Source organism: Corticium candelabrum, chromosome 20 (genome assembly GCF_963422355.1).
Source record: "Corticium candelabrum chromosome 20, ooCorCand1.1, whole genome shotgun sequence".
Classification (NCBI taxonomy): domain Eukaryota; kingdom Metazoa; phylum Porifera; class Homoscleromorpha; order Homosclerophorida; family Plakinidae; genus Corticium; species Corticium candelabrum.
In genome coordinates, this window is record NC_085104.1 from 2,200,512 (window position 1) to 2,227,971 (window position 27,460).

The 27,460-nt window shown below is 44.2% G+C and overlaps 5 protein-coding genes across 5 annotated transcripts; 3 read left to right on the forward strand and 2 right to left on the reverse strand.

The window, feature by feature from the left end:
• Window positions 1-5,649: 5,649 nt before the first annotated feature.
• Window positions 5,650-6,274, forward strand: LOC134195899 (uncharacterized N-acetyltransferase YjgM-like). The gene has a single exon (XM_062664992.1). It carries the CDS (start codon window positions 5,661-5,663, stop codon window positions 6,201-6,203), a length of 543 nt encoding a protein of 180 aa, XP_062520976.1. The 5' UTR covers window positions 5,650-5,660; the 3' UTR covers window positions 6,204-6,274.
• A 2,755-nt stretch (window positions 6,275-9,029) lies between these two features.
• On the reverse strand, window positions 9,030-11,189 carry LOC134196064 (zinc finger MYM-type protein 1-like). Its single transcript, XM_062665147.1, has one exon. It carries the CDS (start codon window positions 11,187-11,189, stop codon window positions 9,030-9,032), a length of 2,160 nt encoding a protein of 719 aa, XP_062521131.1.
• A 482-nt stretch (window positions 11,190-11,671) lies between these two features.
• LOC134195855 (uncharacterized) lies at window positions 11,672-12,315 on the reverse strand. Its single transcript, XM_062664943.1, has one exon. It carries the CDS (start codon window positions 12,295-12,297, stop codon window positions 11,926-11,928), a length of 372 nt encoding a protein of 123 aa, XP_062520927.1. The 5' UTR covers window positions 12,298-12,315; the 3' UTR covers window positions 11,672-11,925.
• A 145-nt stretch (window positions 12,316-12,460) lies between these two features.
• Window positions 12,461-14,466, forward strand: LOC134195854 (uncharacterized). Its single transcript, XM_062664942.1, has 2 exons — window positions 12,461-12,641; window positions 12,708-14,466. The coding sequence occupies exons 1-2, from the start codon at window positions 12,548-12,550 to the stop codon at window positions 14,243-14,245; spliced, it is 1,632 nt and encodes a 543-aa protein (XP_062520926.1). The 5' UTR covers window positions 12,461-12,547; the 3' UTR covers window positions 14,246-14,466.
• A 1,727-nt stretch (window positions 14,467-16,193) lies between these two features.
• LOC134195905 (uncharacterized) lies at window positions 16,194-25,883 on the forward strand. Its single transcript, XM_062665000.1, has 5 exons — window positions 16,194-16,220; window positions 16,592-17,174; window positions 17,231-17,425; window positions 22,824-24,619; window positions 25,290-25,883. The coding sequence occupies exons 2-5, from the start codon at window positions 16,616-16,618 to the stop codon at window positions 25,680-25,682; spliced, it is 2,943 nt and encodes a 980-aa protein (XP_062520984.1). The 5' UTR covers window positions 16,194-16,220; window positions 16,592-16,615; the 3' UTR covers window positions 25,683-25,883.
• The last annotated feature ends 1,577 nt before the right edge of the window (window positions 25,884-27,460 follow it).

Sequence of the window (27,460 nt, forward strand, 5' to 3'; positions counted from 1 at the left end):
TTTACAGCAGGACCAGGCGAGACGATGAGTCGATTCAAGCGTTCGTATCAGACTTGAGACGACCGTCACAGGATTGCGAGTTTGGAGAGACCCTCTCCGATATGCTACAAGACAGTTGGTGCGTGGTGTTAGTCACCCTCGTATCCAGAAACGTCTGCTACAAGAGAATTTCAAGTTCGACGATGCCATGAAGATAGCACGCGCTATGAAAACAGTCGAAAGGAATTTCGAGAAATCCGGGGACCTAGCTTAACTGCATCGTTGCAGAAATCGGATGACGTGGTTCACTGAACGCAGGGAGAGGTAGTAGAAAACGCTAAACTAAAAAGTTTTCGTTGCAAGGGAGCTCACTCGCCCAGCTCATGCCGCTTTCAGAAAGCCAAGTGTTGGAAATGTAAGAAGCAAGGCCATGTAGCGAGGGCATGCAAGAGTTCAGGGTTTGCCGGAAAAGCCAAAGACAAGCCTACACTTCAAGTGAGGGTAGATTCGCTACCACAAGCAAGAGCAACAGAGAGCAGGGACTCTGATTCTGATAGCGAAAGACATGTATTCAGTACATGAGGTAGTCCAGAAGAAACGAGCGGAACCCCAACTCCGGATGGAACTAGACACATGAGCATCAGTATCGTTGATTAGTGAGCATACGTTTCAAACAATTTGGTTAAGAAAGAACGCTCCTGGACTACGCAGATCTCACATCCATCTCCGCACGTACTCAGGTGAGCAACTTCATGTGATTGGTAAGCTAGATGTCAAAGTGGCGCTCAGTGAAAGTCCTTCCGTTACTAGTGGTGCGAAGAAATGGCCCTAGTTTGCTGGGGCGGAATTGGATGGCCACCTTGCGTCTACGTTGAGACGAAACGTTTCAAACAGACCACGTCAATTCTGTGGCATCACTAGAGGAGAGAAAGACACACTTGGCAGTAATTGCCAAGTATCCTGAGTTGTTCAAAGAGGAGTTGGGTTTATTGAAGGGCACCTCGGCATTGTTATCGCTAAAACCAAATGCAACACCGAGGTTCTTCAAACCTTTTCCGAAAGATGGAGGCGGAGCTGAAGAGGCTGCGAGAAGAGGGTACGATAGAGCCGGTAATCTTCTCGGAATGGGCAGCACCCATTGTACCGGTAATAAAACAGAATGGCACCGTTCGAATTTGCGGTGACTACAGACTTACTGTTAATCAATCGGTTAAGCGTAATAGTTACCCGTTGCTACAAATAGAGGACATATTTTGCCGGCTTTTTAGGAGGACAAAGGTTCACCAAATTGGACCTGAGTCAGGCGTACCCGCAGGTAGCCTTAGAAGACAAATCCAAGGAGTATGTCGTGATCAATACGCAGTTGGGATTATTTAGGTATAACAGACTTCCGTTTGGAGTATCAGCCGTGCCCTCCATCTTTCAGTGTATTATGGACAGTCTGTTACAAGGCATTCCAGAAAGGTAGTATACCTGGACAACATTTTGGTAACTGGGAGGTCTATGAGAGAACACTTGCACAATTTAGACGCAGTACTCGGAAGGTTAGCCAACGCTGGGTTAAGGCTGAAGTTGGAGAAATGTGCATTCATGGAGAAAGAAGTGAATTATCTAGGTCATCGGATTGACGCGAGTGGCCTCCACCCAATGGTAAAAAGGGACGGTCTTTACCAGACCGGACGACAAGGCTTGCACCACTGTTCAAGTTAACACGGCAAGGAGTTCCTTGGGAATGGCAGGAGGAACAACGGACTGTGTTTAAAGTCTAAGGGAGATCTACAATCGGACAACGTTCTTGTTTATTTTGACCCCAAATTGGAACTGTCGTTGGCATGTGATGCATTCCCTTATGGGTTCGGTGCAGTTTTATCTCACCAACTTCCGGATGGGTTTGACAAACCTATTGCTTTTGTGTCGCGAAGTTTGGCACCAGCCGAGGTTGGCTACGAGCAAATAGACAAGGAGGCGCTGGCCATGGGTTTCGGAATTCAAAAGTTTCACCAGTACCTCTGTGCAAGAGAGTTTCTGATCTACATGGACCACAAACCACTGGTCACGCTATTGGGTAAAAGAAGGGTGTACCGATCATGGCGTCAGGACAAATGCAACGTTGGGCCTTGATGCTGGCCGGGTATCGCTACACCCTTCTTTACCGTAAGGGAGTAACCAATGAGAACGCGGATGCCTTGAGTCGTTTACCAACAGCGACATGCCCAGCTTCTACGTATGATCCGTGTGATACGGTATTGTTTGTACACATACTGGAAGTCATAGCAGCTGAGACAGTCACGACCTCACAGATCTGCCGTTGGACGGAAAGAGATCCGATTCTATCAAAAGTGTTGCACCATGTCCTCAGTGACTGGCCGAAGCAGCTGGATGATTCAGCATTGTGGTTGTACTGGAATCGACGCAACGAGTTCAGTGTGTTAGAAGGCTGAATGTTATGTGGGACTCGAATAGTGGTGCCACCGCAGGCAAGAGAACGACTCCTAAAAGAACTACACATAGCACATCCAGAGAGCTCTCGAATAAAGCTTAGCCAGAAGCTACTTATGGTGGCCCAACTTGGATCAAACGTTGGAGCGGATTTTTAAATTGTGTGACATCTGCCAAGCTCACAGAAAGGCACCACCGGAAGAGCCATTACACCCCTGGGTGTCCCAGAACGACCATGGGCTCAGTTACATATGGAATTTGCTGGCCCCTTTAGGGGCAGATGGTTTCTCATTCTGGTTCATGCGTTTTCCAAATGGTTGGAAGTTCATCCAATGAATAACATAAACCAATCTGGTAAATAAACGAAACTTTTCTAGGCCCTTTATTTCTGACCCGCATGGGGCCATGGGCTATAGTAATAATTACCATCCTAGGTTATTCAAAGAGACGCGCAAGAGAGGTTTGTTGTAGCAAGCAATGACATCGGCAATTTTCTTCTTTTGGCTTTGACAGATGACATATATCTAATTTTTCACTGGTCTATAAGGTACATCCCTAAGAGAAAATTAGACTTAAAATGCTCCAATTGCACTTCTGCTGTGTGTAAGTAAATTTCCCTTAATTCGAATATATGCTTCAATGAAAAACAGAATAGAGCACCTCCAAGTCCAGCCATGCAGTTGCGATGTGCACAACATACCTCCAGTCTTTTCACAAATCAGTGATATTGCATCTTTTTTGAGAATGCTGAACCTGTAAAATTCTCAGACTGTGGGGTGTCGAGGGATACCAGAAAATAATGTCTTACAATATTCTACTTACAGCACTCACTCTACTATAGCACAATGCTATGCTATTTACATTATCATAGCATGTCCACTTCTTTACATTTCCCAAATGTAGCACAGAAATTGTCACACAGACAATTAATTAATTAAGAAGAAAACTTGTAGCTGGTGTCAGTTGATTCTCTAGCTATCATGATTAATAGCTTTCACGTCATAATTCACTTTCTCTTTCACAATCCTCTCACACAGAGCTGACAAAGATTATAATGACCACGTTCGGTAGGTGAGATTTATACTGTAACAGAAAACATTTTACTCTAGACATTACCACTACTGAGACTTCCACGTACAACATGTTAGTCTCGCGCAGACAGCCCCTCCCCTTTTTGACTTTCGTTGTCGGGGAGAGGGTCTGGTAAGGTTTCTTTGATGTCTTGGTTCTGTCGATCTCAACATTCTATGAGGCATAAAGACATAACGATGATATGTTAATTGATCGAGATAAGCGAGCAACTGATGGAAACGCACTACTAATTAGTATCCGCATGTACAGCGAAGTTTTCGCTTCTGTTTCTGCTGCAGGTGCTACTGGACTTTGTTCTAGTTCATTTGCTCTCACAGGTTGCGTGGCTGCCTACTATAGGCATGGTAAGAGAAGCGCACAGGTCGTCTTCTTGTACGAAAACATTGGCAGGTGAGTTGTTCTTGGGGAAATTGCATAGAGGCTCGTCATGCAGCTGCAGCGTTACATCTAGCAACAGGACGAGCAACTTCTAGCTGTTTCCACCCCTGTCGTAGCACACTTATTGGCTTCTGTACTGTCAAGTTCGGAAGTTGCGTGATCATGCACTTGGAATTTTGTAGGTGAGAAGTACGGCACATGCTAGTTGTTGAATGCTGTTAGTTCCCGAAGAACAACTCACCTGCCAATGTTGTCGTACAAGAAGACGACCTGCGCGCTTCTCTTACCATGCCTATAGCAAGCAGCCACGCAACCTGTGAGAGCAAATGAACTAGAACAAAGTCCAGTAGCACCTGCAGCAAAAACAGAAGCGAAAAGTTAACTGTACATGCGGATACTAATTAATAGTGTGTTCTCATCAGTTGCTCGCTTATCTCAATTAACATATCATCGTTATGTCTTTATGCCCCAAGAAATGCTGGAGTCGGCAGAACCAAGACATCAAAAGAACCTTACCAGACCCTCTCCCCGCCAACGCAAGTCAAAAAGGGGGAGGGGCTGGCTGCGCGAGACTAAAGGCCTGTCCACACTAGACCAGAATGGATCGCGATCGGATCGCGATTCGATCGCGATCCTGCCGATCGCGATCCGATCGCGATCCGATCGGGATAGCGAGCGTCCACACTGCACTTTGAAAACGCTAGCTCCGCCTCATTTCGCTATCACGTGACTGATGACCGATGTGTATGTGTGGTTTCCTTGCTTGTAGAAAGCGTTGATACAGCGACGTAAGGTGAGCGAGAACAAAGACGAGTGAGGAGTGCTGGATGTTCCGACTACACGCGTAGCGTACGTGAAGGTAACGCCCACTATTTCTAATTGGATTCAACCGATCGCGATCGGATCGCGATCGAATCCACCTCGCGATGTGGATCGGATGGATCGCGATCCGATCGCGATCCGATCGCGATCGAGTTGCAAGTGTGGACAGCGTTGCGGTTGGATCGCGATCGGATCGCGATCGGATCGCGATCCAGTTGCCAGTGTGGACAGGCCTTAACAACATGTGTAGGCAAGCATCTGTTACCCAGCCATTTGTAAACTGGTTGGCTGCTAGGAAACTCGTCTGAAGAACTAAATAGGAGACAATACCCGAACTGTCGACAGGAGGAAACGTGGTGTTGAACTGTTCTCTAGCAATGGCCTCTCCAACTAACTTAACTGCAGTGGATCTACCCCTCCAATCAGTTCCAGCTTGGCTAAATAGCGAGATTTTGCATCAGGTAAGCAGATTCTCGAAGTATTTTGATGGTTTCCTGCTGGCAGTAAGTGTAGTAGAGGCGTGGGAGGTCAGAATTTGCCTAGACCGACACCTACGCAAATCACCTTGACATCAAATGACCGACGCTAACGTGCGTGAGCAAAATGTAAAGTCAATGAAAACGCTCTCTACAGTTACTACAAGCTACAGCTCTTATTTTATTACCAAAGTTTAGTGACCATTACTACTCTCTCTGACGCCTAAATCTTCAGATATAGCGATATTCGTGTGGGACACGACGAACCTACTGTACCGCTTTGCGCATGCGTATGGGTACTGATGACCAACATTTCTATACTACTACTACTCGTATACTTAGTGATGTGATGTCTTTGGTCTAGACGACTCAATCATTATCCGCTGGTTACCCTAATTAGCACACTAGCGCGTTAGTGTGCACGTGAGTAATTTTGTCACGTGACATTGCGCAACTTCACAACTACGTTGCATCATGGACGGCGACAGGCAACTTGATCTAGACGAACAGATCCTTCAGTATAAAACTTACACCGTAAGACCGTGGAAACGTGGAGACCGAGATGCTGCTACAGCCATTGTGCAGACATGTCTAGCAGAGTATGACTTGCCATTTGAACCACAAGGGGAAGACAAGGATCTTGTTAACGTGGATGAATATTATTGGAAGAAGAAACTAGGCGAAATGTGGGTCGTTGAAGAGAACGACACAGGCGAAGTGATCGGTACTGCCGGATACTACAAGATATCAATGGGTTGCAATGCTGTGGAACTGAGAAAAATGTTTCTTCTGCCTCATGCTAGAGGGAAAGGATTAGGAAAGGCCATTCTTGAGAGATTAGAGAGACGAATCAAAGAACGAGGATATGAGGAGATCTACATCGAGACGTGTACAGTGTTAAAAGAGGCATGTCAGATGTATCGGACTGCTGGTTATGTACAAACAACAAATGATCAACTAGCGTTGAGATGTGACTTGATGCTGAAGAAGTCGGTTGCAAATGTAACTCTTTCATGATAGGAAAAGACGGATTAGGTCACTTGTAATACCTCGTTTTCAATACCAACAATTTGGTGATACCTCATATTATGAATGTTATACCTCATATATATATATATATATATATATATATATATATATATATATATATAGTATATATAAAGCTCAAATTGTGTGTGTGTGTGTGTGTGTGTGTGTGTGTGTGTGTGTGTGTGTGTGTGTGTGTGTGTGTGTTGGGATAGCTCAGTTGGTTAGAGAGTCATCTTATGGAGTGATTACATCCGGGACCTTGTAGGATTGCAGATTCAAGTCACAGTGATGGTGAGCTATGGCATAATTTCCTTGGGCAAGAAACTCACACACAATTGCCGCTCTCGACTCAGGAGTATAAATGAGTACTTGGTCATTGAGTGGGGTTGAAAAGGCCCTGACTGTGACAAAGTCCATCAGCCAATGGTGGGACTTTGGGTGCCCTCATCACAGTTGACGTTGCAGTCGGTGCTCCTGTGACTATCTGGCCAGGCCCCAGGAGATTGCTTAGCACGGCTCATAGCTCCTGCATAGTGCACAGGAAACCAGCCATCTGGCTGGAGGCGTAACCGTAATAAACGGCAGCTCTATCCATTTGCCATTTGCTGTGTGTGTGTGTGTGTGTGTGTGTGTGTGTGTGTGTGTGTGTGTGTGTGTGTGTGTGTGTGTGTGTGTGTGTGTGTGTTCGCGATACGCGGCCACGTCTTTTGTTCGTTCTCAACCGAAATCGGCACGCAAAGGGGAAGGTTTGCGTTAGAACTTTAAATAAATTATGTACCGGGTTTCCTCTCGAGGGGTCGACCGCGGCGTAAAATTTCTTAATTTTACGATTATCGCCACCCATTCCACAGAGGTTTCGCAGGTTAGGACTCACTTCTGACATCATGTGTCGTTCTATTGTTTGCGCGTAAATCAGATTGGGTTTTTATACTTTAGCTAGTGGCGGTTGTGTCGTTCTATTGTCTACGCGCAGACGGCCTAGTCTGAGCATGTCCATTACCTAACTTCCCTCCTTCAAAAAATTGTCCATCTTAGCAACAAAAGAAAAGAAAAGTTACCTTGCAATTCAGTATCTGGTGTCTGTGCTGGCAATCACCTCTGACAACTAAGTGTAGCAAGCTATAGTTATGTATTACTAAGGAATATAGTCTCTAGGCCAGACGGGAGGTATGATGACTCGCCCAGTTCTGATTGTTGATGTTGTTATTCTAGCGTGGAGTGGACGGACTTGACCACGGACGTTGCCTCTGACTTCCGAGTTCATCGTCATTGGTTGAATGCGTGTAGGTGCTGCTGTTTGCGATGATGATGACGACGATGACGACGACGACGACGACGACGACGATGTCATGACTATTGGAGGCTGTTCCCGTTCAACATCATCACTAGCCAAAAGCGCCACAATTGATGCAAGTGAGGTTTCGTTTATACTGTGGCATAAGCGCCACTTGTTTCTCCGGTACACGAATCCCTGTCCAGTGGTCACTTCATATGACTTAAGCGGCAAGACTTTAGCTAACTTAGACACAATGCCTTCTTCCATTCTCTACTTCTAGATGGTTGTATGCGGACTGTTTGTCTTAACAATAGATCCCTCGCTGTTCTATTGTATTTTGTTGCTTGTTTGGCTAGGCAGTCTGCTGCTTTTGTTGAATGCCTGATGGAATATGAGGTCTAACTACGAAGTGGTTCAGTAGTAGTCTCGCGTAGCCAGACCCCCGCCGCGTCATACTTTAGGGCAAATGAGGTCTGGTGAACAGCCATTGACGTCGCTGTGTGCCGCGTAGCCAAAAATCGGCTATCTAAAGACTGGACTTGGTTTCTTAAATGCTTCACTAAAGACCAGACTGCTATGCAAGCAGTGCAATCCTATCTCAATTAGCTTCTCTTGTTTAAAAATTCGTAGAGAACAACTCGAAGACTACAGCTAGAGTTGTTGCTGTTTGTAAAATCTGCATGTCTACAACAACAATTAAACGCGGCCGCGGGAACGTTGACGTTGGTAGGCTCGACGTCGTACGTCTAACTAGCGTCGTGCGCTCGTGTCAAATATTCAAATATACTATGAGTTGTAACAATGCATGTGTTTCTATAAAAAGGACATAAACAAGAATACAAAACTATTTATGTAATAAATAAAAACAAAGAGGGATGGCAGCGTACTATAAGTTAGTGCTTGAAGAAATAGGAGTCGAAACTTTCGCAGGCAAGTACTCATACTCTAGTAGACTACAGCTGAAACCAATCTCCCACAATTAAATCCCTACTTCGCTCCTGTAGCAGCCACGAATGAAGTAGAGATGTAATAATTATTGTGAAAGATTGTTTTTAGATATAAAATATGAGTATGTAGATACTTGTCTGGTCAAGCACTAGCATAAAGTACGCAGTCGTCCTACTTTGGTTTTCATTATTACATAAATATTTTTGTATTCTTGTACTAGTAATACGTAATGTATAACATCATATGTTTGTTGCGTCATAGCACAATCCTATGACGTGAATAATAAATAAGTTTATGGTTTATTTGGTCACGTGCTATGCAGTAGGCGGAGCGAATCGTCTTTCTAGTACAGTACTCTACCGGTAACCCTAAAGCTCAGCGTATCACGACTCGAGTAAACAGAGGCGTCGGAAGCAAATTTAAAGTGGTCCGGCCTAACGCGCGCTAGGTGGGCGTGATCATATAACGGTTAACGCACGCTAAACATTTCTCTAAAAGCTTGAATACCATACAGAGAACGCAAGATTAACACTTAGTAACTACTAGAACAACATGTGTCAAACCTTACAAGGCTATTTCTGTACGTAAATCTACATTGAGCCAAAAATGTTTCTTCTGTGTTCTGATTCCCTACAGAAATCATCTATGCATAGTTCTAGATCAAGACTATCACATGCTTCTTTGTGCACATGCAACATTAAAAGGTGATTTAACCTTGCCTGTGTCATAGTGCACCGAAGGTATGTTTTAACAATGCGGAGAGCTGAGAACGTTCTTTCACTAGTTGCATTTGTTGCAGGAGCAACAAGGATCAAGCGTATAAGTTTGACCACCTCAGACAACAGCAATTGGCCGGGTTTCCCTAGTGACTTAACATAGTCCACAACATCCATCAGGGCTGGTGTGACTGCCGTTTCTCTAAAGTGAGAATACAGTATCAATAGCTGCGTCTGGAGGATATTGCTGTCAAAGTCTGTGCAGTACAACTCCTGTATGCTAGACAGGTCATCCGTATAGCTCTCTCCAGCAGCACCCTTCAGAAGTGTGCATTCAAGCTTGCTGTATATCTTATAGTGTGGCTGGTCAAATCTGCTTTTGATAGACTGAATTGCCATATCGAAAGCGGAAAAATACATAACCCGGTAATGATCTTCTATACATGTTGCGAAGTGTCCCGAACTTCCTTCATCATATCGGCAAGGACGCTTCCTTTTCCGAGGAAGGGAAGGCTCTGCAACATCTTCTTTGCTTTGTTTCTCTATCAACTTTTCCCAGAAATTTGAGAATTCAGCTTCTGTACGCATTAGTGCAAGAGATTTGATGGTAAGTTCTGCTAACACTTGACCTTGTGCAGCAGACATCTTCTTGTGCTGAAGAGCTTTGCTCAGATTGTCAACCAACTTCAAGACTTTTTCTCCTAATGCTACTCCAAAGAGAAAGTCAAATGAAGAAAACTGAGCAGCAACACCAGTACACCGAGCAGACATCTCTGGGTCTCCTTTTGCCATATCTGCAAAACTGTCTAAGCTGGATTGGATGACCGAAAAGTTTTGCATAACACTCTGTAGAGAAGCTGCTCGAACGGTCCATCTCGTAGGGCATAGCGTCCTAAATCCAGGGTCTTGAGGAGCCATCTCAGCTTGAAGTCGCTTGTACTCAGACTTTCTTTTTGCTGAGTACTTGAGAAGTTTTGACAGTTCAAATGTTGTGTCAAGGGCATATTTGATAGGAATTATGTCTTTGATGGTGTCTTGGCAGGCTAAATTGAGGCTATGACCATAGCAGTGAGTGAACAATGCTCGTGGTTCATCTTGAGTGAGTTGAGCAGCAACTCCTGATAGACATCCTTTCATCACAGCTGCACCATCATAGCACTGACCACGACAGTTGGTCAGACTAAGGTTCATACGAACAAGAACATCCCTGATAATTGCTACAATGGACTTAGCATCAGTTGAAGCAGTGATGTGCAGCCCAATAAAATCCTCATGAGGCTCTAGGTCTTCATCCACCCATCGTAGAACTATTACAACCTGCTCCTGGGTACTTGCGTCAGTGGTTTCGTCTACCATAATGGTGTATGGTGTGCCTTCAAGTTTGGCTGAGACATCTCGAAGAATTCGAAGTGACATCACCTTCAGCAGCTCATTCTGTATGTCTGCACTTGTGTACTTATTTGTCTTTTTCTGCAACCAATCGGAGAGATCTGTAGAAAGCTCACAAAAAAGACGAAGGAGCTGTGACAAATTGCTATCAATCTCTTTGGTGAGGGCGGAACCGCGGAGGGCAATACCTTGACGTGCCAGGAACCTCAGCGCCCTGAGAATGCGAAGGAGGCTGGCCCGGTTTCTCTTTCTGTCTTCAACCAATTGAGTTCTTAGTAGTTCACCAACGTGCTTTGTTGTGGCAGGTAGCGTGATCAGTGACTCAACCGCTTCTCTGTGGCAGTCTGATTTCGCGTGTGAACGAAATAAGCGGGTGGCATCATTCCAGTTTTGAACTCCGCGATAGATGAATGCCTGCTCAGCAGTCTTGCATTTCAGCTTGCCAGACTTCGCAGCCTTCACACAGACGTGACAGAACACTTTCTCAACGGAGTCGTGCCAATGAAGCCAAGGCCAGTTGTCGAACCAAGCAGCTTGAAATGATCTTGATTTTGGAGCTTTTTTCCCAAACGAAACTTTTGGAAATGAAGCTCGGCGAGGCTGACAGGGCTGATCACCGACATCTGGAATCCCGTCAATCTGCATATATAGCACACGGAAATGGTTAGCGTGCGCTCTATCTACCGCTGCCGTGTCCTCGCGTTGCCAGCCTCATCTTTGTGACTGAGCGTAAATTTATAAATTACCGCCTGAAAATCTAGCTGTACAGAATGCTAACGTAACTAGAAATATATTACTTATTTAATCAGTTAACCCTAAACCGGAAGTATACGCTAATGGCCGACTGGCAAAAGTCCATTTTTCGAAAAGTGGTACGGCCATGGCCGTGCGGCCGACCCCCTTCCGACGCCCCTGGTAAAAATGTACATGAAACAATGGTAAGGTACAAAACATATCCAGTACTGTAGTCTTTGTGTTAGATTAATTAATTAACCCTATGTACCCAGTGAAAGCATTCATACAGCTATTCTCTGCTTGGTGCATGTCAGTCGTAGAATGTGAATTACAGGGTAGACCTGAGGAAACGTACTGTACTAGTTCGAATTTCAAGCTTCAGCACATTAATTTTTGATAAAATATCTCATGCTCCTGACATCAAATTTCAAACTCTAGATCAAATGTGTTGTGACAGAATGTGATATCTAGGAATCGTGTCTCTACATCATTTGTATGTTACTCCAGCTAGCACTGGCAAATGTTACCAAGGTAATCTATACATCAAATCACTCAAACACAGTTGATATTTACTACAGCAATTGCAAGGATTACATTAATTAATTAATTAATGTATTTAATTAATTAACAACGGAGTCACTTAATGTCATGCGGATTCTAAGGGTGTAGTAACATTTATTTGAACTAGCAGGTTTCTGCTAGAGTCTATGAGTTTCTTTAGTTGAGCATTTTGGCTTTGCAGCTCTCGCCTCAACTCGTCTCTCCTGGCAACAAGAGTTCTATCGAGTGCTACGGTTGGTTGATCGCGTCTTAGCTTGTCAGAGGCGGCGAAAGTCTTGCAGATGTCTTTCAGTTCCTGAAATCGACTCTTCAGTTTGTCGGCAATGTCCCGGATCTCATCGTCTCCGACTTTGGTTGTGTCCTCAGCAGAGTTGGTATGGCTCATTCCATCGAGTAACTCCGTCACTGTGTCGAGTACTTCCTTTATACAGGCCTTTCCCCTCACAGTGAGATCCATGTACTTGATTGACCTCGTGACTGACCTCGTGACTGACCTCGTGACTGACCTCGTGACTGCCCTCGTGACTGACCTCGTGACTGACCTCGTGACTGACCTCGTGACTGACCTCGTGACTGACCTCGTGACCGTCCTCGCGACCGTCCTCGTGACCGTCCTCGCAGTTAGCTTGCAGGCATCGCGCTCTCAGTCACAGTGCGGATGTGGCTCAGTGTCGCAGCAAGTTCGTTCGTCTTGTTGTCTGCTCGTTATGGGAGAGCGAAGGGGCTCACAAGCTCAATACAGACACACAGACTGTTTTCGAGAGGGTTTTGAGAGGGTGCTGACAGAATGTCCCGACAGAGGTTGGTCGGACTTCGTCGTGCGCACTGTTGACGGTCGACTGCATCCCGTTCATCGTTTCTTTTTAGCTTTCCATTCTGACTTATTTCGTCAGGCCATTTTGGCGCACGAGAATAGCGAGACGGCAACGCGTGAGTTCCAGATGAGCAAGGAGATCGACCCCAACAACGTCACACCTCTTGTTCTCGACTACATGTATACGGGACGTATTCTATTGACTCTAGGAAACGCCGTGCAGCTGTGGAAGGTGGCAGATTTCCTCCAGATGTCGGGGCTAATGTCATTAGTGGAGCAGTTTGTAGAGGAGACGGTGAGCATGACAAATGCGTGGGAGGTGTGGACAGATTGCATCAGTCTCCGCGTTGAACAATTCAAAAGCAAGGCCATCTCTCATATTGTCAACAACTTTACGTTCACCAAGGCTCAGGATTACAGTGGAATTCCCGAGGAGGCGTTCCTAGCTCTTCTCATTCATGAACGACTCACTGCACTGAGGAAATTTGTGTTAACGTCGAAATACATAGCAGATAATCCTTCTCCGTCTGATTACTTTCTACATCGGGTAGAAGAAATCTTGGAAAGTGCTATTCCAAGTGTTACCATGAAGTTTCTATATCATGTCTCAGCAAAGGAAGTGATGTTGGTACCGACACAACTTCTTGCCAAACTCCTTTTGCAAGATGACTTGGAAGTCGATCAGGAGTATGTTGTCTATGAATTTGTTATGGATCTGTTACATATCCGGGGTGTTCAAGGTATGGCAGAGCTAAGGAAGGATGCGAAGAGTTGGCCTTCTGTTAGTGCTTACGCTCGCTTGGAGACCGAAAATTGCGGAAGAAGTAAACCATTAGACGAGCAGGAGGCTCAAAATCTACTGAAGGTCGTTCGGTTTTCACAACTGTACAAGCGTGAGTTGTTCGAGGCGCATCAAAATCCTCTCATACCGAGAGACCTACTGCTTGCTCACTCGTTACGTCGACTTGACACCTTTGAATTTGGCTCATGCTGTTGTCTCGCAAACCACGAATCCGACATTATATTTGCTCCTAGAGCTTCCTACGACGGCCCTCACATTTCTAGCATTTCGGTCTTACTGAGCCAGTGCTCGGGTGTCGACATCAAACAATTCCGTATTTGTCTCGAAATGACCGAAGCGATCAGCCTGTCGAAATGGGAAAAAGTGCAGGCGGCATACGGTCCAGTCGACATACCCGTCTCATTGATCCAAGGCAGTCAATGGATCGAGTTCAAGATGAAAAAGCCGTTCAAGTGGAGGAAACGAATGAACCTAGTCGTTGAAATGGCCCGACTGAATTGCTCCATGACATGCGATCTCGGTTCACTATTCTGTTTTCACAAGGATGGTGCTCACTCTGTTGAAGGCACGAGTGATGATGTCCAAGGAGAGAACACTACTTATCCCAAGCCAACAAACAGATGCCCAAACTACTTGCCAGCACTGAGACTCTTTACAGTGGAAGGAGACGAATACCAGATTCGACGATTGGCAACATATTCGGTATGCCGTGGACCCTTCAATGGTCAATGCACATCATCGTGGATGCAAAGTCTGTATCGATGGGGAGACTTTTATCTTGTGGATTGATCAGCCATATGTAAAGCATCAGATATATATGCGACTGTTAGTGTTAGTGACTGACATACCAATGAATCTATGATAGAGTGGATTTGTAATTGATGGGGACATTTATTACTTTTGTGGACTCTGATGTAGTACATAGTCACGGTACGTTTGTTTATACAGTCGTAGGTGAGTTAATTAATGCGTGAGTGGAACAGAGTGACTGTCTGCAACAACATGACAGTAGCCCATGTAGGTACACACACTAGTACATTCAGGATCGACATCGACAAGTTTGTGTTTGTGTGTGTTTTGCGAGCTCGAGTCTGTATGCTCATCTGTTGTGTCCATTTGTCTATCTGTCTGTCTGTGTGTCTGTTTGTGTGTTTGTCTGTTTTTTTCATTTGTCTGTTTTTCCGTCTGTCTGTCTGTTTGTCTGTCTGTCTGTCTGTCAAAGAAATATATTTTCATAAATCGGAACTATTACAGGCTAAATCAGAACTATTACAAGCTAAATCAAACTTCTCTGTCTGTTGGTCTGTCTCTCTGTCTGTCTGCCTGTCTGTCTCTCTGTCTGTCTGTCTGTCTGTCAAAGAAGTATATTTTCATAAATCGGAACTATTACAGGCTAAATCAGAACTATTACAAGCTAAATCAAACTTGTCTGTCTGTTGGTCTGTCTCTCTGTCTGTCTGTCTGTCTCTCTGTCTGTCTGTCTGTCAAAGAAGTATATTTTCATAAATCGGAACTATTACAGGCTAAATCAGAACTATTACAAACTAAATCAAACTTGTCTGTCTGTTGGTCTGTCTCTCTGTCTGTCTGCCTGTCTGTCTGTCAAAGAAGTATATTTTCATAAATCGGAACTATTACAGGCTAAATCAGAACTATTACAAGCTAAATCAAACTTGTCTGTCTGTTGGTCTGTCTCTCTGTCTGTCTGCCTGTCTGTCTCTCTGTCTGTCTGTCTGTCTGTCTGTCTGTCAAAGAAGTATATTTTCATAAATCGGAACTATTACAGGCTAAATCAGAACTATTACAGGCTAAATCAGAACTATTACAAGCTAAATCAAACTTGTCTGTCTGTTGGTCTCTCTCTGTCTGTCTGTCTGTCTGCCCTTCCGTCCGTCCGTTTGTCTGTCTCTCTGTCTGTCTGTTTGTTTGTCTGTCTCTCTGTCTGTCTCTCTGTCTGTCTGTTTGTTTGTCTGTCTGTTTGTCTGTCTGTCTGTCTGTCTATTTACCTGCCCTTCCGTCCGTCCGTCTGCCTGTCTGTTGGTCTGTCTGTTGGTCTGTCTGTCTGTTGGTCTGTCTGTCTGTCTGTCTGCCTGTCTTGTCTGTCTGTCTGACCACTTGAAGGGCAAACGTTCCCTTCACACTCATCAAACTAATCACAACACACGTAGGCAGCCTATGTTTGTTTGACGGTCATGTCTGTAGGCCTCGAAATCCTATCTTACTGCATTCGGTGTGACTCTTTCACATCTGTGACCGTCACTGCCCTCACACAAGATATATATCTACTTATCTAACTAATAAAATACTAATTAATTTAATTAATTAGTATTTTATTAGTTAGATAAGTAGATATATATTTGCATTAATTAATCAAACAAAACCCTATCTAAGCAATAGACACCTGATCATGTGACACCCAATTTCTGAGAATAAGTAGTAGATATAATCTAATCATGCATACCATCAGTCACCCGTGTAAACATAGACTAGTGTACATTTAGGCTATAGCAAAAAGACGCCTAGAGCCGAAACAGTCACAAGCTGTAATCATAAATTTTCTAATTTTGCTGTACCGAGTTGAGTATGTCTCAAGACGGTCAGCAGAAGCGTTTCTGCTGGAATTTGTTGTCGACGGAACTTGACACTTTTTCACGTCCTGTTTTGGTCTTTTCCGGCCTCTCTATCGTTCCCTTTTTTCAGCACATTGCAGACAGTCGTACTGCGCTTGCGCGGGCAGCCGGCCTACGTCCTGCTACAGAAACGGGTAAGAAAGAGTCTGAATCACCGTTTCAAACTCATTCGTGTGCTAGCCAAGCGTCGATACGGTCTAAATAAACTGCTTGCCGGTCGCTGGTAGACGAAGGGAAATTTACAATGAGACCTTTGTACGGATCGAGACCTGCCAGCAAGCTGTGAAGCTAAATGCACGTGGGTTTTGTTGTAAGTTATACAGTCACGCTGCTTGTTTGCCGGATTGTGGCGTTAGGAGGCGATTAAGGCGGCTCAGTGATGCTACATTGCGGCATCCAGTGACTTCCATCGGAAGAATGTACAATTAGATGTCGATAATTTCTCTCACACCTAGTTCGAACTGGCAGGTCTGTCACGATTTTCGTTTTTTTCTTTTTTGTTTAGCGTGGAGCTAGACGGAGACGGTCGATGGGCGACCCGCAAAGAGTGCCAAGGCAACCAGATTACATTTCTCTTGGCAATGGGATATGTGGTGATCATTCTGGCATGAAAATCAACGAGTTGGTGGACAACAGTGTTGGTGAAGTCGGTGAGCGTGACGGTAAAGACAGTTCGGTGGTCAGACAGAAGATGAGTCTAGTTTCGATTCAAGAGCAGAATAGAGTCATTGGTGAGAATCTCCACCAAAATGAAAATATTGAATTTCCGTTTGTTTCGACCGCTCAAAAATTGAGTTATCGCGCGAAAGTTCAGAATCAGCTCGACGCTGCTTCTCGACAGCTGGATCGTTTTATTGCTACGTCGAAATCAATTGCTGATGCTGCAGAGAGCTTTTGCAGATCCGCGTTGATGTCGACTCAAGTTGTGCAGAAAAACTTTGATGCATTGGCAGCCGATTTAGCCGGGAATCGAGAGCTTCTTCTTCATTCTATTGAGAAGAAACGAAGGAGTGTTATTAGCAAACTAGAACGTCGAGCTGGTGATATAGCCAAAGTAACTCATCAACTTGAGCGAGCAACTGAATATGGTACAACAGCATTATGATGTTGATGTCGTCTACTCATATTAAACGTTTTTAATTAGCTGAGAGAGCTTTGTCTGAAGATGACCTGTTGGGTAGTCAGTATGGTGAAATAATGAAGACGCTTGCTGAGGCAATGATCAGACCATGTGAGTGCTTAGTTGCAGCTCCTGATCCTGACCATCTTCATGTCCTGTTTGATGGAGATTCATTGCTGATACTTAAGTCTCAAATTCAGCGATTCAGTTCAATTGAAGGTACCCGGTTGTTTGTTATTGTTTGTCAATATTGTTATTCCAACTTAGTTAAATGGGTTTTGTTCCTCTGCATGGCTTCATGACGTTTCTTCCCTTGAGAACATGCACTGATGCCATGCACAGGAACAAAAACGTTATCTCACGTCATGATCCTTTAGTCAACATGTTGTGGTCATGTAGTTACACTGTAATATTGATTGACGTGTTTATAATGTTTATACGTACATTTGTATTCTGCTGTATTTATACTGAGCTAATCTGCATGATCTTGGTGTGTGTGTGTGTGTGTGCACGCGCGCTCGTGTGCAAATCAGATAGAGCAGATTGAGAGACACGTTGCTCATGAGATCCATAGCTTATCAACAATATAAAATTACAAGAAATATTTTTGCAAGGTGTCGGTGTCTAGGGTGACATAGATGGGGTCACATGCATAAAACGCTATTTATCATAAAGTAGGATATATTTTAATAACTGTGAATTGGTTATTTGTCAAATGATTAACACATTTTGTACTGACAACTGCCATTGGTTGGCCACCATTGCAAAGTAAGTATGTACAAACTATGAGGAATTGGGACAAAGTGATTTGCTGACTGATTCGATAATTGAATTACATTTTTCATAATTACCAAGTACTAGCTGGAACGCTGGTTGTTACAAAAATATTATGTTCCCACGCCCCCACACCAGATTAGTGGCATGGCTAGCCAGAGTCTCAGGAGTGGCTGGGTCTATCTCTCTCAATGCTCAGTGTTGAGTGTGGCTCACCAATAATTCTTTAAGCTGCCACTAATTCACTTTCAAATAGAACCAGATGGAATCATGTGACTTGGACTCATCATGTAGACATCTAGTTGCTGCATTGACTTTCTTTTATACTTACGTTTCGGCTCATAAAAATTTGTTATTTAATTAAACAAACAACCAAGTACAGTAGTGTCTGTCAGTGGCGTCCTTGACCTTCAACTTGGTGAGGCCAGCCGTTGGTGTCTAGAGACATTGTTACTTGTCTATAGGCCACGCCTACTAATATAATATCCAAAAGTAGGGAGGCCAGCTACTGGTGTTTATGGGACAGTGTCAATTCTCTAGAGGCCACACCTACTATAGTATGTTGCATAATGAACGGCAGTTAAGGTTTTCCTTTGAATAGATCAGGCTAGGAGGTGTACCTATGCTCATGAAATTGACACAATGAAAAGCCTGTCACGTGCCGGCTCTGGATATGTACTATTTGCAAATATCAGCATCAACATCTACCCGCATTAATATTATTTAGCCTACATGTTGCTGTAATGAACTACTCTGGGGGATTCTAGTCTGACAGTACAGCTAGGAAGTTAATTAATTAATGTGGGAAAACGTGCACGTGTGCATTGCAAGTGTGCATTACACTTGTGCATTGCAAGTGTGCATTGCACTTGTGCATTGCATTTGTGCATTTCAAGTGTGCATTGCACTTGTGCATGCAGACAGCTCTTGCCAAACTTGTTAGCTGGCGGTCACTGTCACTGCTTGTAGTCAATTCCTCCTCCTCTGTACACTGTCAATGAAGTAGGAGTATACATAAATTAAATCATAATCCAAGTTTCCCGGAATGAACGGACCACTAACTACTCAGTTGTAGCAGCCCAGTATCTGGTTGATAACATAAACTCAGTGGCGTCCCTGATAGAGGCCTGGGGAGGTCCCAATACTAGTAGGTGTGGCTCTTAGACAATTGATGTTAAACACCAGCAGCTGGTCTCCTAATTTTGATATTATATTGTAGTATGTTCCAGAATTAAAGACAGTTGTGAATAATGGGTGTGTCAATAGGAGTGCATGATCATTTTACAAAATGACGTATCAACTACTATTGTAGCATCTCCATTTTTCTACATTCTGTTTATTTACATTGCCCACGCTCACGCCACATCTGGACTAACTATGACCAGGCTCACTATGATTAGGCCAATATTAGCGCAAGCGCGTTCACACCGCTATGATTAGTAAGTCACGTGGGCACCTGAGTAATTAGCCTCCACAGTTTTCTTCCGTCATATCTTGCAAGAATTCGCGTGAATTGTCTTGACGAATCCATAGCTTTAGGTTTTGAAGAGGGAAACATTAGTTTGTTTTCTCTGGCAGCTCCTTCAGGGACGGCAGGAAGTTGTCACCGGCATGTTGCACACATCTACATGCGCTTCCGGATATGTCGGCATGTTGCTGCGTTTGTACGTTTAAACATACAACACCACAGAAGAAACATCGGCGACATGCTCCTTCTTGTATGCTACCTCACGTGCCAAAGTCACGTGCAACCACTAACGCTACAATGCAGTTGTAATGCTGCTCTCTATGGCGTTAGAATGGCGTTACACTAATCATGATTAGAACCGGTGTGGACAGTGGCGTTAGTGCACTAACGCTGAACTAATCATGATTAGGCCCTGTGTGAACATGCTCTTAGATTGATGGTATAGTGGCCCTATATACTGTAGCCTGTAATAGTGATCATGTTTGAAATATGCTACCATTGACAGACATGCAGACAGACAGACAGACAGACAGACAGACAAGCAGACAGACTAACAGACAGACTAATAGACAGACAGATAGACAGACAAATATAGGAAAACAAACAATGCACTACCAGTGCAGTAAAACAGCAAAACAATGAAGTAGCAGAAACAAAGCAGTACACAACAGAAGGCTTACAGTAGATTACAGGTACACCAATTTACTAAGGCACTCTCCAAGTGTTCTAGCGCTCACATTTAACGTTAGGATCAAAATGCTACAGTCATTGACTTGGCATCCTGCCCTTAAGAGTTTATTAAGTTTCACTTGGATGAGCCAAACGGCTACAAAAATATTACACCAAGCCAGACGGCTACAAAAATATTACACCAGAATTGTATGATTTCACAAGCTGTAAGAAGCCATCATAACTACAAAAACATTACGCCACTGTCCAATGGTTGTATGGCCTCAGTCCTACACATATATCTTCTTTCTATGAATAGAATCCTTGCAAACTTCTTAATTTTACAATATACACGAGAGGATAAAACCCGTAAGTTCTTGTTCAAGTTGTTTTGTCATTTTAGTTGTTATTCTGTTGCGGGTTGCCCAAGGGGGTCGGTTAATCGAGGATTCACTGTATTCGCATTGTCTCACTAAAGTCACACTATAGAGGGACCATCTATAGAGAAATTCTCATTAGATGACCAAAATTTCATTTTTATACACGCAGGAACATCTGTCTTTATCTAGTATTTGTCTTTACTAGCTGTAATTTGCTAAAACCACGCTCACAATCAGCTGTCATGAAAGGGATGGCTAAAGCCCAATCTGATGTTCTCAGTAGGTTGCAGGGGCGTGGCTACCACTGTTCACAGGTTGCACGTACCCCCCCAGGCTAGCAGTTTATTTCCGATCGTCTGGCAGCTGTCGACAGAGCCGCGTGGTGTAAGCAAGCTAACTTACAATTTGGATATTCACTCTGATGGGATAACTTACCTATTTTAGGACGGATCTAGGGGCTGTCCCATGGTGCACTGGACACCCCAACCGCCAAAGAGCAAACCGAAATTCGACATTAATGCAGTCTCAATGCTAGCGCCAGTGCCCAACGAACAAGCTAACACCAGACACTGAGAGCCGTATATAGAGACTAACACCAGAGCCGTCTGACTAACCTTTAATTAAAGCGATTTATAGCCTCGCCGTTCCTCAGCGTTCTGCTTGCTGCAGCTCTCAGAAGTCCACGTGACATTTAACGGATGTGCTTGGCAATTTATGCACTTTGAAAATCTCGTGAAAGTTGGGACACTGACCAATTTTTCTTTCTCGATCTGCCTCTGAATTTAAGATTACAATACCAACACGTGTCTTCAGGTGCTTTTGGACGCATAAACGAGATGTTTCCTTTCACACTGCCGCCTCTTACAGTTTCTATAGTGTCAATTTACATCCTTTGCATTGCTGTGTAAATAAATGTACTGCTTAGGCAGTAATAAAACGCTCCACCTCACTGCTTCTCATTTGGACAATGTTACTAGAAACCTCCCAACCGTCTATCAACGCTCCCATTGGTCAAAAATCTAAATTACAGTAAAGGCGGTCCTGGCTAAAACTACTAACTATTAGATATTGCCATTAGCAGTGCCTAATGTACATAAAACTGAGTTACAAAATCGTCTATGTCATTATGATTACTAGAAGTTAGAATTAAAATCTCTTTAGTGAGTGTGGTAGCGTTGCACCGCTGCAATGTCATTGAGAAGCGTTTCCGCCAAAAGCACATAAATATGTTGCAGTTGTTCTTGCCTGAATTGTTCAATGCCCTCTGTGACAGTTCCTACAAGTATGTATTGACTTATTTGCCCCAACGAACAAAGTGTCTGTCTGTCTGTCTGTCTATCTGTCTGTCTGTCTTTCTGTCTGTCGGTCTGTTTTTGTGTTTGTCTCTTTGTCTGTGTGTCTAGCGGTTTGTCTGTTTGTTGTGTATCCATTGTCTGCTTGCCTGTCAGTCTGTGTCTGACAGACAGACAGACAGACAGACTGGCCGTTGGGGGGAGGAAGCGTCTGAGTACTTGAGGGTCCTCTCTACTTTGTGGAGGGATGACAATGGACGATCTAACATTGCTGAGTTCAAAACACACTGGAGACGACGATTTTTGATCAAGCTGCAGCAATGCAATGCAAATGTGATCTCTAGGAAAATGGCAGTAATTTCAGCTGTACAAAAACCTTGCAGTGTCCGTAACGAATATCAATTTGTTTTAAACAAAGTGGTTAAATGTATTCTGATCCCCCTATGGGGTCATCTGTTGTAGCCTTAAGTGTTTATTGTTGATTTAGAGGAACTTTACTTAGAGACTAGCTTTTAAGCTCTTGATGTAAATTTCTTATGATTTGAAAAATATATGTATTTGACAGACAGACAGACAGACAGACAGACAGAAAGATTTTGTTTTCGTATATACTTTACGTGTTATCGGAAATTTTAATTAAAAAATGATGAACCAGTCCTTCTCGTAGGTATTGTTAAGCTCTAATGGACTTGGCATTGTCTGTCTGTCCTCCTAGCTGCCTACCTGCTTGCCTGCATGCCTGCCTACCTGTCTGTTTGTCTGTCTGCTTATCTGTATGTTGGTCTGTTGTCTGTCTGTCTGTCTCTTTTGTCTGTCTATTTGTCTGTTTGTTTGTCTGCCTCTTTGTCTGTCGTTTGTTTGGCTATCTTATCTATTTTATGATATTTTGACCTGCTGACTGTTGCCTCATTGACTATATGTTTGTCTGTATGCGTGCGTGTGTGCGTGCGTGCGTGTGTGTGTGCGTGTGTGTGCGTGCGTGCGTGTGTGCGTTTGTATCCATTCTTTAAATGTAAATTTGAAATGATCTTCAGGTGGAGCAGTTGATATCTCATGCAAGTGCAAGTTGACTGACTCGGCGGGGTCGACTCAGACACCACTACCCCAATCACCTGCACGTCGCCCATCCATTCTTCTAACTCCTTCCAGAAAGCGTGTAAATAGCGAAGCAACGCGGTCGAAGTCGACAAACAAAGTCGTAAGAATTAATACAGATAGGCCTGACTCGCAATTGGACGAAGAGTGCAAACAGAAGTCTTTGGAAGAGCCATTGACTCACGTGACTGCTCGCAAGTCGACGTCTGGAAAACTCGACGTCGTTCTTCCAAAATTTCGGAGATTTCGACCGTCACCATCACCAACAGCAAAGACACCTACGGTAGCCACCAACTCGTCTGCCTCCCATATTGTGGAGAAGGACAACCAAGATTCTTCCTCTCAGACTGAATCAAGCAGAGAATCGTCGGCTGAGATATCCCCAAACGAGGCCTCTGACACGAGGTCCCCAGCTTCACCAGGGGAGAAAAAGGCGGAGTCGGCAACATCACCCGTCAAAATGTCTACTCAGAAAACTTTTGAGGTTCCTAAATTGCGGATTGGTCGGTTGTTGCCTCCGAAGTTTGAGCCTATTCCACTCAGAACTCGATCTTCGAGCATTAAAGGACCTTCCGTACGTGGACGGAGACGCAGACGTGCGTCTGATCAAGGAAAGCCTGTCGAGGCTGTTCTCCGTCGTTTGGATTTGGATGCCGTCATTCCGTCAAGGCGACGACCTGCTTCGGTATCTGCAGCGACGGAGCTGCAACAGACGAGACTAAAACGTGAAGCTTATGCGGATAGTGATGACGATGAGGATGACGACGAGGAAGAGCGTCAGTTAGCAGCTGTCATTGCTCTCTCAGCGGTCGAAGCGCAGCAGCAACCAAAGGCACCATCAGAGATGCCAACTGTTATTTTGGATGAAGCGCAGAAGCGAGCAAAGGCACCATCAGAGATGCAAGCTGTCATTTTGGATGAAGCGCAGAAGCAGCCAAAGGCGCCATCAGAGATGCAAGCTGTCATTTTGGATGAAGCGCAGAAGCAACCAAAGGCACCATCAGAGATGCCAACTGTCATTTTGGATGAAGCGCCGAAGCAACCAAAGGCACCATCAGAAATGCAAACTGTTATTATGGATGAAGCAAAGACAGATGGTCATACTGAGCTGAGCGCTAGGAAGGAGATAGAACAGCCTTCTGACATTCAGACGTCTGGCGTCCAATCAGAAGCATCAGAGCCTGCACTCTCACAATCCGATAGTCTTGACGCAAGTCTTGCAGTGTTGCCTCAACCGCTTGAAACTAAAGCTAGCCCATCGGAATCTCCTGAACCACCTCGACGACTTCTAGCAAGGAAGTCAGCTGGTCCAACTGTGAAACCCGAGGAGATAAATGCAGAAATTAAGGATATCCGGGAACTTCCTGTATACCATACATGCACTGATACTTATGGTATTTTCTACGTAGACCGGTACTACAAGCCCGTGCATCCGTGTGTTTTGTGTTTGAAATGTGGGAACACGTTGGCGACATTTCAGTTTGCCACTCATTCCCATTCTAATGATCCAAAGCGATGTCTTACAAAAAAGTGGCGACATTGTATTCGAGTGAAGCATCCGGACAACAACAGTCATCAAGTGATGTTTCAACTGTTGAAGGAGAGATTTGGGCATAAGAATCCTAGAGGGAGTGGTAGCAAAAAGACTTCTACTGATTCGGTACCCAAAGAAGTGAAACGAAAGAAAAGAAAGTCGAGTGACGCAATCAGTTATTTACCGTATCCATCCATTGTGGTAAGTGTTTTTGATGTAGACACCTACTGCAGTATCGATACTAAAGATCTGCACCACAAACAAACATGAACGCAAACACACACACACACACACACACACACACACACACACACACACACACACACACACACACACCACACATGGCAAATGGCAAATGGATAAGGAGCTGAAGTTAAACGGTAATGCCCCCAGCCAGATGGCTGGGTTGCTGTGCACTAAGCAGGAGCTATGTGCCGTGCTAAGCAATCTCCTGGAGCCTGGCCAGGTGCTCGCAGGAGCACCGACTACGACGCCAACTGTGGTGTGGGCACCCGAAGTCCCACTCGGACCTCAGTGGCTGATGGACTTTGTCGCAGTCGGAGGCCTTTGCTACCTCTGTCAAAGACCAGGTACTCATTTATACTTCTGAGTTAAACGAGGCAATTGTGTGTGAGTTTCTTGTCTAAGGAAATTATGCCACATAGCTCGCCGTCACTGTGACTTGACCTGGCAACCTTTTTCAGGGTCTCGGATGTTGTTGCTCCATAAGATGACTCTCTAACCAACTGAGCTATATATAGCGCGCGTGCACACACACACACACACACACACACACACACACACACACACACACACACACACTTCCTGATTTCTATAACTCGACACCTCAAAGTTTCTTATCTTACTATAGGAAACAAGCGAGGAACTAACTCGGTTTCCTCGACGAATCGGGCAGGCTTACACAGGCGAGTCTGATGGCCCAAGACCTGTCTCTGGTGAACTTGCTTGCGTCGTTCCTCCCGTAAACGAGTACGATGGACAGCCGTGGATTGGACAAGTTCTCCGCTTTACAAACGAAGACGAAACCGAAGCGGAATTAAAATGGCTCCGGGGCACCTATTCTCAACCCTGGTCGTTTGAGAAGAGGCAACGGTTTATGATTGGTAAGGTCCCGTTGGACTCCGTGGCTTTTTACGGTTTTACGTTAAGGTCAAACGGACGGCTGTACGCTGAGACTGTCGAGTGTATTAGACATGAACTAGAGGAGACTGAAGAGTCTGATCAAGCAACAGAGAAGTTGTGACTGCTGGGTCAGAGGAGGACTTCATACCGGCAAACTTACTGACACATTGTTCATACATGAGATTGCTTTCTGTTTGCAAATAGGTTGTGTTGGCGTTGTATATTGAAGGCTTTCGGCTGTTACAGTGAAGTAAAGAATTTTGCAGGTTTCTTTGTACCCTATACATATTTGTATTAAAAAGGGATCATGATGAGGCATAGAGGCTGATTTGAAGTGAGAGTGGACAGCAGATTTTCTTTATATTCTCAGTTTTGGTGCTTTTGGACACAGACAATGAGGTAGACAGACAGATAAGGAAACAGACAGACAAGAAGACAGACAGACAGACAGACAGACAGACAGTACTCTGCATTGCAAAATGTATCATAGATAAGAGTTCAAATATATGTGATTGACAGACAGACAGACAGACAGATAGACAGACAGACAGACAGACAGACAGACAGATTGTTATTGATTTTAAACTTTAAAGATACAACAAGCAAATCTTCAAAAGTATACACAAATCCACCTCAGTTTCATTACTCTGTTCATCAATTCAGACCTAATAGTTAAAAGGGACAGACAGACAGACAGACAGACAGACAGACAGACAGACAGACAGACAGACTATCAAGCTGCAGCAATGCAATTCAAGTGTGATCTCTAGGAAGATGGCAGTAATTTCAGCTGGACAAAAATCTTGCAGTGTCCTTGACGAATATCAATTTGTTTTAAACTAAGTGGTTAAATGTATTCTGACCCCCTTATAGGGTCATCTGTTGTAGCCTTAAGTGTTTGTTGTTGATTTACAGGAACTTTACGGAAAGACTTGCTTCAAAGCTCTTGATGGAAATTTCTTTGGATTTGAAATATATGTATTTGACAGACAGACAGACAGACAGATAGACAGACACGCACGCACGCACGCACACACACAGACGGACAGACAGACAGACAGATAAACAAACAGGGAGCTAAACACTCACACAAACAAATAGATAAATAAACAAACAGCAAATTTTTTGGTAGGACATTCAATGATTGTGCTCTAGCAAGAGATTGGTTGACCGGACATTTTAAATTTTGGGCATTCATTTTTATTTGATTTCACAATTCTTTCTCGACATCAACATTTAGTTCAATTCCTTTGTTTGTTGCATCACATTCACTACTGTATTTATTTTCTATCAAAATATACGTACGGTTTGGGTACCCGGATATTACCTACTACGTATTGTGCGTCGGTCTGCATTCAGCCGTTCCACTTGAGTGTTTTACTGTATTCAATTTCTGACTGCTTGTGCCTCTGAAAAATAATTGTATTTTGACCAGACAGTTCAGGCAGAACACAAGACTACTTGAAAGGCTCTGGTTGCAGTTTGAGCAAAACTAAACGTTAGAACTAAAAGTTTACTAAAATGCTAGCAAAAGCAAGGCCTGGCCTGTAAAGTAATGACAGATGAGCGAGTAATCAAGATTGTCAGCGCGCGCCTTCGTCTTTGCGTAGCCAGACCGCTCCTCGCGCTGAAGTCTGAGACTAGAGGCTCCATACCAGGGCATCCAGAGCCATGACTCTGCGTGCACCTAAAACCTGTCTAATCTAAAAGGTGTTTATTACAAATTACAGTTTGGAATTTTGTTAGAATCAAATGTCTACACTCGCAGTTACTTCGATCAGTGCAACTGTTTCGTCATTGAGCTTGCGCAGTTCAATCAGAGGGCGATTCCCGTTTGCGCATCGGTCAGTAGCGAGTATTGCGACACGGACGGATTTTTCAAGCGGTGATTAGACTTGA

What these genes read in the sequence shown, in the direction of transcription:
- LOC134195854 (XM_062664942.1), top strand. Translation starts at nt 12,548, where the DNA reads ATGGGAGAGCGAAGGGGCTCACAAGCTCAATACAGACACACAGACTGT. An exon ending in GACAGAATGTCCCGACAGAG is followed by an intron (nt 12,642 to 12,707) that starts GTTGGTCGGACT and finishes GTTTCTTTTTAG; the next exon opens with CTTTCCATTCTGACTTATTT.
- LOC134195905 (XM_062665000.1), top strand. Translation starts at nt 16,616, where the DNA reads ATGGGCGACCCGCAAAGAGTGCCAAGGCAACCAGATTACATTTCTCTT. An exon ending in TGAGCGAGCAACTGAATATG is followed by an intron (nt 17,175 to 17,230) that starts GTACAACAGCAT and finishes GTTTTTAATTAG; the next exon opens with CTGAGAGAGCTTTGTCTGAA. An exon ending in GCGATTCAGTTCAATTGAAG is followed by an intron (nt 17,426 to 22,823) that starts GTACCCGGTTGT and finishes AATGATCTTCAG; the next exon opens with GTGGAGCAGTTGATATCTCA.
- LOC134195899 (XM_062664992.1), top strand. Translation starts at nt 5,661, where the DNA reads ATGGACGGCGACAGGCAACTTGATCTAGACGAACAGATCCTTCAGTAT.
- LOC134195855 (XM_062664943.1), bottom strand. Translation starts at nt 12,297, where the DNA reads ATGGATCTCACTGTGAGGGGAAAGGCCTGTATAAAGGAAGTACTCGAC.
- LOC134196064 (XM_062665147.1), bottom strand. Translation starts at nt 11,189, where the DNA reads ATGCAGATTGACGGGATTCCAGATGTCGGTGATCAGCCCTGTCAGCCT.